Source organism: Thamnophis sirtalis, unplaced genomic scaffold (genome assembly GCF_051295495.1).
Source record: "Thamnophis sirtalis isolate CommonGarterSnake01/CBP01778 unplaced genomic scaffold, rThaSir2_p1.2 scaffold_5, whole genome shotgun sequence".
In the NCBI taxonomy this organism is placed as follows: domain Eukaryota; kingdom Metazoa; phylum Chordata; class Lepidosauria; order Squamata; family Natricidae; genus Thamnophis; species Thamnophis sirtalis.
Window position 1 is genome coordinate 35,528,330 of NW_028261385.1, and position 16,905 is coordinate 35,545,234.

Here is a 16,905-nt window from a genome sequence, read left to right on the forward strand (position 1 = left end):
ATGAATTTAGTTATGCTCTCATATCAGCAACTTCTCCTAGTCCTTACCATGTGCAACTTGTTCTTATTTTCTTTAGAGGAAACTAGAGAGTGAATGGGGTAAAGAATGATGGCCAGCGTAGAATCCGATCCATCTATTAAACCATGTCTAAGAGAATCAGATCACTCCAATAATTGCTAGTCCTCTTCAAGAGCCTCAAATGTATTACAGATGAGAAACATAGTTAATTTACTTACTGTTTCTTTTTGTAGAAAAAGTTCATTCATTTTTAGTGGTTTGGCTGTCCTGAACAAGTGCTGCAAGCCAAGACTCACTTCTTCCTTTTCCCTATTCTCCAAGTCAGAAATCTTTTCTCTTTTCTTCTCGATGCCTGACTCTTCCTTTTTTTCCTCTCTCGGGAAGTTACAAATCTATAAATGATATCATTTGCTTATTTTAATAAGTCCTTAACAATGCTAAAGAGGCAGGTTATAAAATAGAATCTCATAGAAAAAAATGTTAATAGTTTACCATCTTGTCCTGGTTTTGTTTCCAGTATTACATGTCAAGAGTACAACTTATCTTAAAAAGTAGGAGTAAAGATAAGCTGTCTTTATGCTTCTATGTTGTATTTTAAGTCTCAATGTTTTGGCATGGTTAAAAAAAATGGCAAAAAACCTGGCAAAAAACCTGGCAAAATTAGCAAGTGACTAGCTTTCTTCCAAGCAATAGAATAGCAAAATTCACAGAAATTTCTACGTAAAAAAGGTAAAATCAAATCTCTTTCCATTTAAGTTTAAATCCTTCTGATTATGTAATCACATCCATGCAGTATCCTTGGCAATAATACCAAAGCAGTTTGCTGCTGTTTTTTGCCATTTTTTGTACTTCCAGATTCTGTCTCTTGTTCAAGTACTTACTAGGATCAACTTTGATTAACTTTTAAGCCATAAAAATATATCTATGTCAACAATATACAGATATATAATCCTTGCTTAATTGTCATTTGTTTAGCGACAATTTGAAATTATAATGATGCTGAGCAATGCAGATGTGGCTGGTCCTTGAAGTTAAGACTGTTGCAACATCCCCATGATCCAAATTCAGGTGCTTGACAGCCTGCCTGCATTTATGATTAAAGCATGACCTTCAACTCAGGCAGGAGAAGCCTGAGGTCCCCACTTAACAATGGTGTAACCCTTGCCTAACAACTGCAACCAGAACTACTGGAGCTGCCATTGCTAAGCAATGCAATCACATGATGTTTCATCTAAATGACATCTCACTTAGCAATGGAAATTCCAGTCCCAATTAGGGTAATTAAGCAAGGATTACCTGTAAAGGTTTTACAGGTAAAAACAAACTTTCCAATGGCAAAAGTTTCCCTGCACTCCTTATTTACTCATAAGAATTGTATACGAATTTCTTCAATTGGTCCAATAAATGGAATTGGAAGAGATGTTAGGAACTCTTTGTTTATGTCTTGATAGAAATTACAGAATAACAGAATATGAGTTTGTGTTTCAATATTACCATCATTACAAAAGTAAAGCTGATGGCATAATATTTATGTAATTTAAATTCTCATCAGATTTTATTGTTCATGAATTTACCACTCCACAAAAATACAATTATATTAACCACTTAATATCTCATCTTTATTTGTAGTGAATCCTGGAGGCTGGGCTCCAGCTTCTGTACTACGGGCAGTAGCAAAACGAGAGTATCCCAAATTCTTGAAACGATTCACATCATACGTACAAGAAAAAACATCTGGGAAGCCTATTTTGTTCTAGTATTATCAGGTATATATAATCCCTTGGGTTTTTGTAAGATAGAATTATTTCATCATTAATTATATAGTCACTTCAAATATGCTGAAATATTTGAAATGTTTCTTAAAATTATTTTTAAATAATGTGGGTATATGGGAGATAAGACAAATTTACAGTTGGAAAAAATAAGAGGTTACAGTTATGATTATAATTTTGGGGTTACGTTTTTGATACCAAAATGTTCTGAAAACTTCCTCAGCACCTTCTAGGCTCCTAATGTCACTGAATCCTCCCTCCCTCCCTCCTTCCCTCCCTTTCTCTCTGTCTCTAATTAGGGTTTTTGCATGCTGCAAACCAAATAACTAGCTGTTATACAGATAATCCACCCTTACCAACCACTTGTTCAGTGACCATTTGAAATTACGACAACACTGAAAATTAAAGCTTATGACTGGTTCTTGAAATTGCAGCCATTGCAGTGTCTCTGCAGTTGTGATTGTGATCAGGCACTTGACAAATAGCTTGCATTTACTTTGTTTTTTAAAAACCATAATTTTTATTAAGAATTTTGATTGCTATTAAAATGAATACAATAAACTGAGATAAAGAGAATAGAATATGAAAGCAAAATAAAAGTTTAGGAAAGAAGTATAAACAAATTTAGTATCTCTTCACACCATATAAGGTTGCAAACAGACCTCTTCATCCTATATTCCATGTCTTATCTATAAGCAAATCCATAAAATTTAAATCATGGTGTCAGCAAAAAGTCCTCAAAGGATTGCCAGAACTTTGCAGGAAATTTAAAAAAAAACTTATTTTAACCTTGATCAAATAAACCAACTGTATATTCCTTCTTTTTACTTCTAAATGTCTTAAACCTCAATCAAATATTATCATAGAATTTGATCTCACACTTCCTCATCTCATTGCACAGATTTCATGAAGGTTTTAGCAAGCCTCTTTTGTACATCCAATAAAAAAATAATTTCCAAATCATTCTGTTTTATCATTGATATTTCCCTTTTAATTTTTAAAAACTTTGGCCAGTTTCTTTTGGGTATCCAGTAAAGCCCTTTTACAAATCATTCCCTAATCCAGTCATTTGTAGTTCCACCATTTCTTTGTCTTGCCACATAGAATATGTTGATCTGTCATTCATTATCATCATTCCTTCATTAACATCTTTTTGACATAGTCTGTTCACACAAGCAGAGATTATTACTGACAGTGTTGATATTATAATTATTAATGTCTGACTCCATTCTTCAATGATCTTTAATCCCAATATTACATACATTTGATGTCATTTTGTAAGTCCCAGTATTAACTGACATCAAGAAAGGCTTGTATTTTTCCCTGTTTAGCATCATTAGCCTCCCCCAGTAGCATCCAGCTTCTAAAATTGTAAAATGACTTATCTTTGTTATGACTTGCAATAGACAGGATACCCAAAATAAGTGTTTCCTACAAGAAGCAATTTATTTTTATAGTTAATCCTAAAATCTCATAGTAAAAGCCAATATTCCAAATTTATCTGCACTCTTAATCTGCTTATAAACAGTTGATAGCTTTTGTGCTGTTTATCTCAAATTCTTTAAGTTCTTAATCCTATAATTAATTTTTCTTTTGTTCGGAGTTGAAGACAAAACTCACCCAATGACTTTTTAGTCTTATCATTCTGAAGGTCTCTAAAAGTTTTAGTCAATTGGCAGTTTCCTAAAGTGATTAGTAAGTCAGTTTTGCTCCACAGCAGTTGCAAGAAAGAAGACTGATCCCTTCATTTCCCAGTCCTCAAACCTAGTTTCCTCACAAGGGGGAGCTGTTAGAAGCATAAGTGGAGGAAGGAGGGGCTGACATCGCAACGACATGACGTGTGATCTTGGAGCTCCAAGGTCGCAGTCGATATTTCTGCCATTGGATGGTCCTTTTGGACCTAAACCGTCCCGTAGAGTCAGTGATAGAGAAGAGTACATCCTGCTGATCTCAGGGACACCGCAACCATTGCTCCTGACTTCAGATCTTAAACAAACTGCAAAGACTGCAAGGAAATCCCACTTCTGAAACATTGCACAGAAAAAGCTTTAGTGGGATGTAGGCTAAAAACACCTGCAGAACACCTGATCAATACCTGGGGAGCACTTGGTATTCCCAAAACCCAGAGAACCAACTATCAAAAAATCATCAAAATCATTTTAATTTTGCTGTTTTTGTGATATTATAAATAGAATACCTTGCAAATAAATTAGTTGTGATGTTTGCACCCAATTCAACAGCTGGCTTTGTTCAACTAGAGAAACTTAAACCAATTGACTTAAACCAATCTATGTGTTATCGGTAGAGGCAGCAGACATTCATCTCATTCCAGCTTTTAGTGGTTCTGGACCCAAGTGAGAGGCTTCATCTATTTTCCTCTTTCTCCCTGCACCTAGTGATTGGAACAAGGCTGTGTGAACATTCCATTTGGAGAAATGAACCAAAATGAAGGCTCCAAGCTGGAACGTAGGATCTACAGTCTTATGGGCCAAGTCCTGCATTCTGTACACAACTGAAGAATACTGCAATGCCATGAACTTGAACTTTCACTGTCTTCTGCTAGTTCACTTTGCTGAGTTGATGTGTAATTATAAAAATACATGTGTTGATACATGTATATGGCTCTGTTTGCTTGCTCTAGAGGAGAATACTACAATTTTGGGTCACCAACTTGGTTCATTGCTTTAACTTTTGAATAATTTGAGGAGATTTCATTTTCTGTGGGATTTCATAAGACACTTGCACAGTTCTTGTTTTTGTGTACGTCTAAAAAGCACAAGAGATGAATACACATCTAGCATACCATATGTGCTTTATGTACACAAAAACATAGTTATAACTTTTTTTCCCATCAGGTTTTCAGTAAATTCTGTGTCCTCTCAGAGGGAATTTGTGTATGCTTTGTATAATCATAGTTCATTGCTGCTGAGTTTCTATGAGAAATCATATTATGTAAAACTTCTCTTAAAATATGAGGGCTGTCAGGATCTTTATGACTTGCCTTTTCTATAGTCTTGCTCCTATGAAGGCCTTCTGGGGGTCCGATGGAGTAGGCATGAAAAGCTTTATTTTTTTCAGATATCTTTATATTTCTATTTTTAATTTTAGTTGTGTAATATGTGCTATAGAAATTTAATTCCAGAACATTATCCCCAAAAGATATTATCTTTTGGTAATATCTAAAGTGATTACTATTATATAAGAAAACCTGACTGCCAGAAAACGGCTACTGCTGTATCTTGCCCAGATTGTGTGAAGATGGGCTGCTTTCTAGCAATTGGAACTTTAACACTGTGTAATATTTATTGAGTTAAATTGGATTGCTGAAGATAACATTCCCAGTCTTGGAAAAAAAAATTGCTGTTGTTTAGTCCTACACGTTGTTTCCCGTTGAGTAAAGCTATGCTTTGAGATTCATCTATAAAAACTTGCCATACTTGTGACATTTGCCCTATGACCTGCCTTGTCAGATATGAAAACAAATAAAATCTAAAGAGAGTTCCCCTTAGTTGCTATGAGAAGTTAACTGTCAAGGATCTAACTGTCTTTAATATCAAGAAATGCAATACATGAAGGGTGAACTGTATGAAAATCCTTTTGAGGAAATGCCTTGGGTTGCACTTTTAAAGTGAGATTAGCCAGATGACCTTTTTAGCTGTCAGCTTGTGTGTATATATATAAAGAAAGAGACAAGATTTGGATATATTTTTGAAAACAAAGCAGAAAGTCTTTATTTCATATAGAGTAGCTGATGCCTGAAAACAAATATAATACTTTTTAATGAAAATTCAGCTAATGAAAATCTTCAAGGTTGGAAGCAAATTAGTTTTGAGTGTAAGCTGATGTGTACACTAAAACAGGCATACTCTAAGGTTTTATGTATATGTATACAGAATTCATGCTTTTTAGTATCCTTTATTTGCCTTTCTCTAAATAATGTGCATGGAAAATGCCTTACTACAGAATAATTCTGATCATGATTTAAAATGTAGAAAAGTGCCTATAGGGTAATGTTGGCAAGGCAAAGAGTAAAGATGATGAATTTGATCTGTTTACTATCTCACCAGTAAGCATTTTGTATACCATTTCTTATACCTCAGATAAGTTTAATATTTTTGCAATCAACTGGAAAAAAAATACTTGTTCACCATAGCCACTGATGGGAACCTCAATATTAAAGTAATACTTAGACCCTGAAAATGAAACCAACAATTTTCCATTCCTGATTATGATCATGGAACACATGCAAATAACTATTATTTAATTGGATAGCTTTATTTTAGAAAGAGATGAAAAGTTTACAAAGCAGTTTATAAATCTTAATGTCATTAGTTGCATTTGCACTAAATGTGATGTATTTTGCAAATCTGTAAATAAAAATTACACTAAAAGATACTATTTGTAAACTAAGCTTGACTTTTAGACAAGTGGTGTCACTTCGTTACAGCTAGTCCAGCCCAATCTGTCTTGAAATTTCTTAGAATGTATAATAAAATAACTGTAGTCAGTGCTCGCCTAGTAGTTCTTAATGTTTTTTCCTGGAACAAATTTTTATTTTTATTTTCCATTTGATTATTGGCTCTTTTCATCTAGCGCACCCATCCACCTGAGACTTCACAAGTGGCATCTTTTGCTATAATAACCGATGAGTAAATAATAGTTCTTACAGTTTTTTTATGAACTAAACTCTACAGTTAAATTCCATGGATGTAGGTGGCTTTACTGTATCTCTTTAGCTTATTGTTCCAAAGACTGAATGGTCACCAGAACCGACATTAACATTAGAATCCTATCAAATGATGGACTTTCCTTTTTAGCTGGGAAGGGACAACATATTGATACCTATCTGGTTTTTTAAAACCTTTTTTATTACTATTATTATTATTATTATTATTATTATTATTATATTTTGCAATTGGACTAAATGTTATAAAATCCTTGAAGGGGTTAGAGATGGAATGCTCGGTCATCTTGAAAGAAATTTCTCTTTACCTTATTTGAGTTGAGCTGACTTGTAAGAAATTATACTGGTTCTCATTAATCAAAGAGTTAAGTCAATTTTTCCACAAATCTTTTTGTCAACCGTTCCTTATATAAATGAAGCTGTATTTGAGTTACCATGTTCAATGAATGACATGCTCAAATTATGAATCAGTTTCTAGAATGTCCCAAGTGTGTAAAATGTGACTGTTCTTCTATGATAGCTTTATGATCCTGTTAACATTAAAAATAAATGACTAAATGGAGTTGCCTCTTCCATATTACAATCACAGATTTGAAAACCAGTATTTAAAAGTGCAAAGTATTAAAATATATTACAAACACATTTCTATTTTGTATTTATTTTTTAATACTCAAGTCTAACTTTACATTATTTTGTTCTAAGAAAGAAATTACTCCTAATACAATGCAGTTGTAAAAAGGCTATTGCTTTTATGTGTGTCTGTCAGAAGTGGCCAAACTTTTTGGTGACTGGGTAATGAGTGAAAGCCATTAGTAATGATGGGTACCATAAGTGAGGTTGGGTGGATTTAATGTTTGTTTCTGGAATGTTTTGCTCTCTCCCCCCCCCCCCCATATTTTATCATAGGAGGGTTTGTAAGCCATAAAAAATATTAAAGGCCACACATGTCCTTCTGTATAGAAACAAATGTGATTCAGAGTTTATATATAATACAATAACCAAATTTTATATGCTTTGACTAATATTTAGGTTTGGCTATTTCTGAGTTCATATGTTATCTAATTAGCACCAACAATGGTCTCTCCCCCCCCCCCCCCAATACAAATGCACCAGAAATGAATTACACTATATCCATGGTGGGAAAGATGTGAGTGAGAGAATGAATCCAGGGTTATTTCAGCACCTCATACAGTTTTATAATAATAAAATAGAAATATTGTAAAGGCAAAGGCAAGAGCTATTATTTCATGAACATGCATTTGAATTTTTCAAATTTGTATTTCCATCCATCTCACTAAAACCAGTTATACAATTAGTGGTGGGATTTAGCTACTTTGCAACCGGTTGTTAACTTTCTAAGCAGTACGGAGAACCAGTTGTTGAAAGAAATTCATTTCATCCCTCCCCCCCCCCTACTTTACAGGGCAAATCCTGTAAGGAAGGCAGGCTGGAAACATTCTGGTGTTTCTAGCCTAATCTTTATTGCCCTGCTTACAGAAACTGTCTCTCCGGTTAACCCTTATTACATTGTAACAGCTAAGGCAAAGTGCCCATCGACGTGAGTGACGTTGAGTTGGTCACGCCTACCCAGTCCCACCTACCCAACTGGTCATTAGGGTAGAGAACCGGTTGTTAAATTATTTGAATCCCATCACTCTGTACAATATGGGACTGGATTATTAGGAAACGGGGAATGGCAATAATTGTTATAGAAATGGCCTGGAATGTTGTGAACTGTAAAGCAAAAGTTTGAGGTTGGGTTGTTGTTTTTTTTCTATCTTACTGCACTGAAAAAAGTTGGACACCACAAGTTCTTTCTCCTCCTTTAAACACTATCTCTGCATTATAAATATTGGACTTATAATTAGGCAATAATACATACTTGTTCTGCTTCAGTAAAATACTAATGGTCTACCCATAAATGGAAATAGTCTCCACGTTTCAATTTCCTATCTTCTCTTTTCTGTTTTGATATTCCCCCTGAAAGGAAGGGATAAATATAGCTGATTTGTCTGAGAAACAAAATAGGGTGTAGGAATGTGGAGAATCAATTATTTAATTTATGTGAAGGCAATTTTGGGGGGAAGTGATCTGAGATTGGTTCTCTTCTCTGACTTTCCTCAGCCACAACCTTAACTCTCAGGATTGGGAACGAGTGGAACAGTATTGTGCTGGCTCTTCTTTCTCCAAGGTTGATACCAATCGGTATTGATTGTGAGCAAGAGATTCTGCTCTCAGCCCATATTATGTGGGATGGTACAGGGTTTTGTGCTTTCTCTGCTGGTATTTACATGAAGCCACTGGATGAGATCATCTATCACCATGAAGTGAAGTATCATCAGTATGTTGATGATACCCAATTATACAGGGAGGGAGGAAATGTGTCTCCTTGCATGAAATTTATCTTGCTTCTTTTTCAGCATGTAGCTCATAGTATTGGTATTGGTATTGGTATTGAGTTTATTTATTTTTTTCAAGATTAATTTTTTATTACATTTTCATTTTCCTTTATACAATCACTTAAATACTGTGCAGTAAAAAAAAAGAAGCAATAAACAACTCATAACACTTCTATCCTACATACATCCTTCCTTCTACCCCTCCAACTTTCATTTCTCCCTTCCAACAATCCCCTCTTCTACTTCCCCTTCCCCTCAGCCATTCCTTTCTCCCCTTCCCACCATCTCACCCTCCTTACATTCCCTTCTCACTCCCTCTTAATTCCCCCTCTTCTTTCCCTCTACACCTCGCTTCAGTGTATTTCTAGTATTCATTGGTCTATTTGTAGTATTGAGTTTATTTATATGGCACCCTTTTCCCTGGGGGGACTCAGGGCGGCTCACAACTTAAAAAGGGAAGGGTGGAGAAAGACAAACTTTTAGACATATAAGACAATACATAATTTAAAAAACACAACATTCATACCATTCGAGCGGGTTACAATCTTAGTCCCAGGCCTGACGGGATAGCCAGATTCTGAGGGCTGTGCGGAAGGTCTGGAGGGTGGTGAGGGTCCGAATCTCCACGGGGAGATCGTTCCATAGGGTCGGAGCTGCTACCGAGAAGGCTCTCCTCCGCGTGGTTGCCAGTCGGCACTGACCGGCAGATGGAACTCGGAGGAGGCCTAATCGGTGAGATCTAATAGGTCGCGTGGAGGTAATTGGCAGTAGGCGGTCTCTCAAGTACTCAGATCCACTACCATGAAGGTACCTGTTAATGAGCCATGCTTTTATATTTATCTGCAAATAACTTTTACTCATAGAGAATCCTCTTAGAGGTTTAAGCTTGATTTTAAAAAAATGTGATTGATGGTAGGATCCATCGACCCTTAGCCCAAAGCAAAGACTTCATCCATGCTCTAGTGCTTCATTTGAGGAAGCATCATTCCGCTTTCTTGGTTTCATGATGCTATCATATTCATAGGTCAGCGCACATGCAGAGAGTTACATTTCAGGTTATTCTATACATAAATGTACTGATATGAAGGTAAAGATTCCCCTGAGTCCAACTGGACTCCTGCTGACCACATTAATACATTTATGTGGTTTTGTCAGCATACAGAAATATTTGGTGCTGCCTTCTTTTGAAATGTTCTTTCCATTTCTTCTCCCATCGACTTTTCAGTGTGCAATGCTAACAGGTTAAGCTGTTGTGTCATGAGCAGTAAAGCTGTGCAATGATCTGGACTTGAGAAGAATCTATGATGTGGAGTACCCGAGGTGCTTATGTAGCAAATGTCAGCAACTCTTTCCAAAAAATCTTTCCCCAGAATTTAATGTCTGTCCTTGACAGACACAGCACAAAACTTGGAACCGTTGTGGTTGATTAAAAAAATTACAACTCGATGCCACATACATGTTCGCATGCAATTCAGATCCTCTTGTTGCACAGCCCCAACGAGCAGCCGTTCAGACACACTTTTATTCTAAGCCCTCAAAAGTTGATTTCTACTTTGTGTCACATCGCAGTATGTTCCCATTATGCATGTACCTGCAAATAATTTCTGTTCAATTCAGGGGACTTACAATTCTATGGTGTTAATAGGGCACAGAGATGCTTTTACATTTGTCCTCCTTTACAGTAGAGCACTGGTTAAGTTTCAGGACTGCTGTGAGCATAAACCATCTTATTACCCCTATTGGGGCTCACCGCCAGAGAGAATAAGCAGCAGAACTGCATTGTCTCCTGTTTCAAACCCAGAAACAGTCCAATAAAGCACAGGAGTTTCTGCCTGAGCTGGTGTGAGGCGATGAAGAGCAGCTGATTGGCTCTTCTGCTTCTGGTGTGACTCTTCCATGGTTACTGCAGAGCAGCCCTTGAGCGAGGGTGATGAAAAACCTCCTTATGGTTAAAAAGAAAAAGAAAAAGAAAAAAAGATACAGGCAGACAGTGGTTCACTGTAGCCACCGTTCTCGCTTGTAGAAGGTTAAATGATGCAAAAAGAGTCCCTTTGGATGTTTTGTTGAAAGACATCTGCAGCAAATGCAACCTTTCCGACAACTTTTTAGCTGCATATTTTTATTTACCCCTCTTCTCTCTTTCATTGTACACAGGTGTACAATTTAGGAAGATGGGTACACGTAATCTGCATGAATGCATGTTGTTTTCTCAGCAAGTGTACAGAAATGTTTGGTGTCGCCATCTTTTTCTGTGTTCTTTCCATTTCTTCCCTCATCGACTTTCCAGTGTACAATAGCTACTTTGCCTGTTTGGGGTCTGTGATTTAGAATATAGAATAACAGAGTTGGAAGGAACCTTGGAGGTCTTCTAGTCCAACTCCCTGCTTAGGCAGGAAACCCTATACCAGTTATGGTTAACCTTTTTGTTGTTGGGTGCCAGAAATGTAAGGGCGTGCACACAATCACGCATGCCTGTGCCAGCACCCATAATGCAAAGTGACCCCACATGAGCATGCACATACAACCCCCATACTTGCTGCACTACTTGCCTCCAAGCTGAGCTTGGTATTTGCTCCGGGAGGCCAGGAGAGGCTGTTTTCAACCTCCCCAGGCTTTAGGAAAGCCTCCAAATCGTTTCCGAACTTCTAGTTGGTGCATTGGGCCCATTTTTCACCCTCCCCAAGCTCTTGAGGCTTTCCTTAAGCCTGGAGAGGCCGGAAACAGCCTCCCTCAGCCCTCGAAAAGGCTGAAAATCAGCTGGCTGGTTCATGCATGTGCACTGGAGCTGATGGCTCATGTGCTGGCACATATGGCTCCGTGTGCCATAGGTTTGCCATCACGGCCCTATAACGCTTCAGACAAATGGTCATCCAACATCTTCCAAAAAACTTCCAGTGTTGGAGTATTCACAATTTCTGGAGGCAAGTTGTTCCACTGATTCATTGTTCTAAATGTCAGGAAACTTCTCCTTAGTTCTAAGTTGCTTTGTATTCTTTGTTTGTCTCATGAAGACTCACCATTGCACTCACAGCAGCTCCATTACTCACCTTTGAGCATTTCTCCTTTGGGATTTAACCCTAACCCTAACCTGAGGCCTATATGGAACTTTTGCCCTATGCCCTAATTGACATGACACTATGGGTTCCTCTCAGTGGTGGGTTTCAAAAATTGTTAGAACCTCTTCTGTAGGTGTGGCCTGCTTTGTGGGAGTGGCTTGCCAGTCATGTGACTGGGTGGGAGTGGCTTGTCAGTCATGTGACCGGGTGGGCATGGCCAACTTGTAAAATGTGGTGAAACTCACTTAACAACGCTCTTGCTTACCAACCAAAATGTTGGTTCAGAAACTGGCATTTGAAGCATGCAAGTCTTAAATCTGTCAAGTTACAAGACCCTTGCATCCCTAACCCTTTAGAAAAAAAACCTCAGGGGTGTTCAAACTTGACAGCTATAAGACTTGTGGACTTCAACTCCCAGAATTCCTCCTCCAGTTATGTTGGCTCAGGAACTCTGGCATTGAAGTGTGCAAGTTTTAAAGCTGTCAAGTTACAAGACCCTTGCACCCCTAACCCTTTAAAAAAAAATACCCAGGAATGTTCAAACTTGACAGCTTTAAGACTTTAAGGTTTAGATAGGACTCTTAGAGGTGGGCGGGGTGATTGGTGAGCCAGCCAATCAGTAAGCAGTGGGTGGGGCAAACATGGTGCCGATGGGCGGCGGGAGGGAGCTGGAACGGAGCTGGAACTGGTTCTAAACGGCATGGTAGATTTGTGGAACCTCCTCAATAGAAGAGGTTAGAACTGGCAGGAACCCACCCCTGGTACCTCTACAATTGTAAGTACAGGTAGTCCGCGACTGACAAAGGTTAATTTAGTCACCATTCAAATTTACAATGGCACTGAAAAAGTAACTTATGACCATTTTTCACACTTATGACCATTGCAGCATCCCTATGGTCATATGATCAAAATTCAGGTGCTTGGCAACTGGTTCATAGTTATGATCATTGCGATGTTCCGAGGTCGTGTGTTCTCCTTTTTGCAACCTTCTGACAAGCAAAGTCAATGGGGAAGCCAGATTCACTTAACAACCAGGTTTTAAGGGATTCACTTAAAACTGTGGCAAGAAAGGTCGTAAAAAGGAGGCAAAACTCAACAAATGTCTCACTCACCAACAGAAACGTGGAGTTTCTGTGGTTGTAAGTTGAGGACTACCTGTAGAGAGCTGTTGATACTGATTTTCCCCAGTCCGTGCCGAGTAGGTTGGCATCTCTCAGCATATCATTACCAGGTGTTGGGTCTCTCTTCCTACCACCTCATTATGCTCTCAACTATAGGCTACTGTAGCTTTATTATGCCTAAATTTTTCAGGTAAACCAGAGGTGGGTTCCTACCAGTTCACACCAGTTCGGTAGAACCGGTTCATCAAATCTACCAAACCAGTTAGAAGAGGTTCCACCAGAAAGCAGGCCACACCTACAGAAGAGATTCCAAAAATGTTTGAAACCCACCACTGACACACACACACATACACACACAGAAAGAGAAAGCAAAAGAAAGGAAGAAAGAAATAAAGAAAAAAAGAAAGAAAAAGTGAGTGAGAGATGAAACAAAAAAAGGAAAAAGGAACAGAGATACAAAAGGAAGGAGGGAGAGAGAGAGAGGGAGAGAGAGAGAGAAGAGAGAAGGAGAACACATGGCCGGCAAGCCACTCCCACCAGGTCACATGGCCAGAAAGCCACTCCCACAAAGGAGACCACACCCACAGAGTAGGTTTGAAAATTTTTTGAAACCCACCACTGAGGTAAACCCACGACTTCCCCTTACAGTTTCTGTCCATTCTCAGTTCAGAGGGTCACTGACTTACATTGGAATTCAGGGTGGGGGGGTTTCCCCCTATGCATGGAATATCGTTAATTGTTTGTTTTGGTCTGCATTCTATTAACACTCATCTAAATTAAGCTATATTTGGAAAAAAATACCGTATGAGAGGATAACACATACGGTAACTCCGTTTTTTCCTGTAAAGAGAATGGTCCGCCTCCTTTTTACCATATTTCTCGGCAGAATCAGAAATAAATTACTGCTGAGGGGATAATTCCTGGCAAGTTTCAGATAATTATGTTCAAGGGTTTCATGTTGCTATTCAAAAAACATGCCAAATATTGATTTGTGGTTTACAAAAAAAAAAAAAAAGATAAGAGGCTGAAGTGAAATAGTGATAAGGGGATCATGTTTAGGAAAGATTTTTTTAAGACCCTGTGTTGCAAGTTGCTCCAGTCTTACTTTAATCCTGAGCAGGTACAACAAAGCAAGGAAGTAGATTTAAAAACAGAAATGGAATGAAAATACATCTAATCAATAATACAATAGCAGAGTTGGAAGGGACTTTGGAGGTCTTCTAGTCCAACCCCCTGCCTAGGCAGGAAACCCTATACCTTTCAGACAAATGGCTATCCAACATCTTCTTAAAGACTTCCAGTGTTGGGGCATTCACCACTTCTGGAGGCAAGCTGTTCCACTGATTAATTGTTCTGTCAGGAAATTTCTCCTCAGTTCTAAGTTGCTTCTCTCCTTGATTAGTTTCCACCCATTGCTTCTTGTTCTACCCTCAGGTGCTTGGAGAATAATTTGACTCCCTCTTCTTTGTGGCAACCCCTGAGATATTGGAATACTGCTATCATGTCTCCCCTAGTCCTTCTTTTCATTAAACTAGACATACCTAGTTCCTGCAACCGTTCTTCATGTTTTAGTCTCCAGTCCCCTAATCATCTTTGTTGCTCTTCTCTGCACGCTTTCTAGAGTCTCCACATCTTTTCTACATCGTGGCAACCAAAACTGAATGCAGTATTCCAAGTGTGGACTCTTCCAAGGCATTATAAAGTGGTATTAACACTTCATGTGATCTTGATTCTATCCCTCCATTTAGCCTAGAACTGTGTTGGCTTTTTTGGCAGCTGCTGCACACTGCTGGCTCATATTTAAATGGTTGTCCACTAAGACTCCAAGATCCCTCTCACAGTTACTACTATTGAGCAAGGTACCACCTATACTGTACCTGTGCATTTCGTTTTTGTTGCCTAAATGTAGAACCTTATTCTTTTCACTATTGAATTTCATTTTATTAGATAGTGCCCAATGTTCAAGTTTGTCAAGATCCTTCTGTATCTTAAGTCTGTCTTCTGCAGTGTTGGCTATTCCTGCTAGCTTGGTGTCATCTGCAAATTTGATGAGTTCCCCATTTATTCCCTCATCCAAATTATTGATGAAGATGTTGAAGAGTACTGGGCCTAAAACAGAGCCTTGGGGTACTCTACTGCATACTTCTCTTCATGTAGATGCAGCTCTGTTGAGGACTACACGTTGAGTGCGGTTGGTCAGCCAGTTACGAATCCATCTGGTGGTGATGCTGTCTAACTCACGTTCCTCTACTTTATCTAGTAGTAGGTTATGGTCTACCTTATCAAATGCCTTACTGAAGTCCAACTATATCGATGGCATTCCTCTGGTCCACTAATTTTATCACATTGTCAAAGAATGCAATAAGATTAGTCTGGCATGATCTATTTTTGACAAACCTATGTTGGCTTTTGGCTATTACTTTGTTTGCTTCTAGGTGTTCGCTAATTCATTGCTTTATTATCTTTTCCAGAATCTTTCCTGGTAATGAGGTCAAGGTGATAGGTCTGTAGTTACCTGGATCTATTTTTTTTCCTTTTTTGAAGATGGGAACTACATCAGCTTTTTTCCAGTCCTCTGGTAGTTTACTGGTGCTCCAGGATCTCTGAAAGATATAGTTCAGTGGTTCTGAGATCTTGTCTGCCAGTTCTTTCAGAACCCTGGGGTGTAATCCATCTGGTCCTGGTGATTTTAACTCATCTAGAGTAGACAGGTGCTCACTTATCATTTTCTTCCCTATTTCAACTTGTGTTCCTAATCTGATTTTTGTGGTGCTGTTTGTGATAGGTTGGACTGTTTTGATAGGTTGGACTTCTTGTTGCACAAGATTTTAAAGACTTGTGGAGAAAATATTTTCTTGCATGTCACAATACATAAAGTAGCTCTTCTTGTTTCAGCAGGATGAAAAAAAATCTAAGGAAACCATGCATTTGTGGGCTGAGCCTCGGCAGAAGAAATCTGTGGCATTTCTGATTTTTTTCTTCATTTTATTAGTATTGTACCTTTATGTATAGTAGACATATGCATCAACGTAGGATCTAGGTGTAAAATTAAACAAATAAGACCAAGGCCATGGTGTTTTCATTTGATAGGTTTAAAATACTGGAATGTATTGCTATGATGTAAATGAACTCATCTAATAGTTTATGAGGAATGTCAGAATGCAACTCAAATGAATGATCTTGGGTTACATAACTCAACTTCCTTGATGGAAATAAAAGAAATCTAATAGGTAGAACAGCCTTTGAAGAGTAGCTGAGAAATTGTGAAATGACCATATAAAGGAAATAAGGAAGCGATCTGTCTACTATTTTTGTAGTATTGAGTTATAAACTGCTTTTTTCATTTTTATAAATAACTCAAAGTGGTAAACAAACACACCCCTCCTTCCTCCTCTTTTCCTCACAATACCATCCTTGGAAGGGTATTCAGCTGAGATAGAGTCTTAGCCCAAAGTTACCCAGCCAGTGTTCCTGCCCCAAGGTGGGACTAAAACTCACTAGTCAATCTCCTGATTTATAGCCAGATGCCTTAACCTCTAAACTAAACTGGCACATAACTTGGCATTAAGGCTTCTACTTGCTAATTCTCCTACAGGAGAGATCCTGATAAGTACATACATTGCTTTCCAAGTAATTCAGATCTACCATGTTTCTCAGTCTATTCCATGGAACTGAGGAGACGGGCCAAGATATATTTACATCTTTTGGCACCAGTGGAATATCTGTTAATCTTCTGCTGTACCTAAACATACAATGTTGCAGCAGCATTTTTATGAATTGGATTAAATTCCTTTTTAATAGAAAACAGAGTAGAACATTAGGAAAGCAATTCAAGTACACAGATATTGCTGAACA

General features: G+C 38.0%; 1 protein-coding gene across 2 annotated transcripts in view; it reads left to right on the forward strand.

The window, feature by feature from the left end:
- CERT1 (ceramide transporter 1) overlaps positions 1-7,116 on the forward strand; it is a 67,965-nt gene extending 60,849 nt beyond the window's left edge. For both annotated transcript variants that reach the window (XM_087715638.1, XM_087715639.1), the window contains 2 exons: positions 1,648-1,784; positions 4,187-7,116. In XM_087715638.1, coding sequence (XP_087571764.1) covers positions 1,648-1,775 — 128 coding nt within the window. In that variant the 3' untranslated portion in view covers positions 1,776-1,784; positions 4,187-7,116. The remainder of the gene's footprint in view (positions 1-1,647; positions 1,785-4,186) is intronic.
- The last annotated feature ends 9,789 nt before the right edge of the window (positions 7,117-16,905 follow it).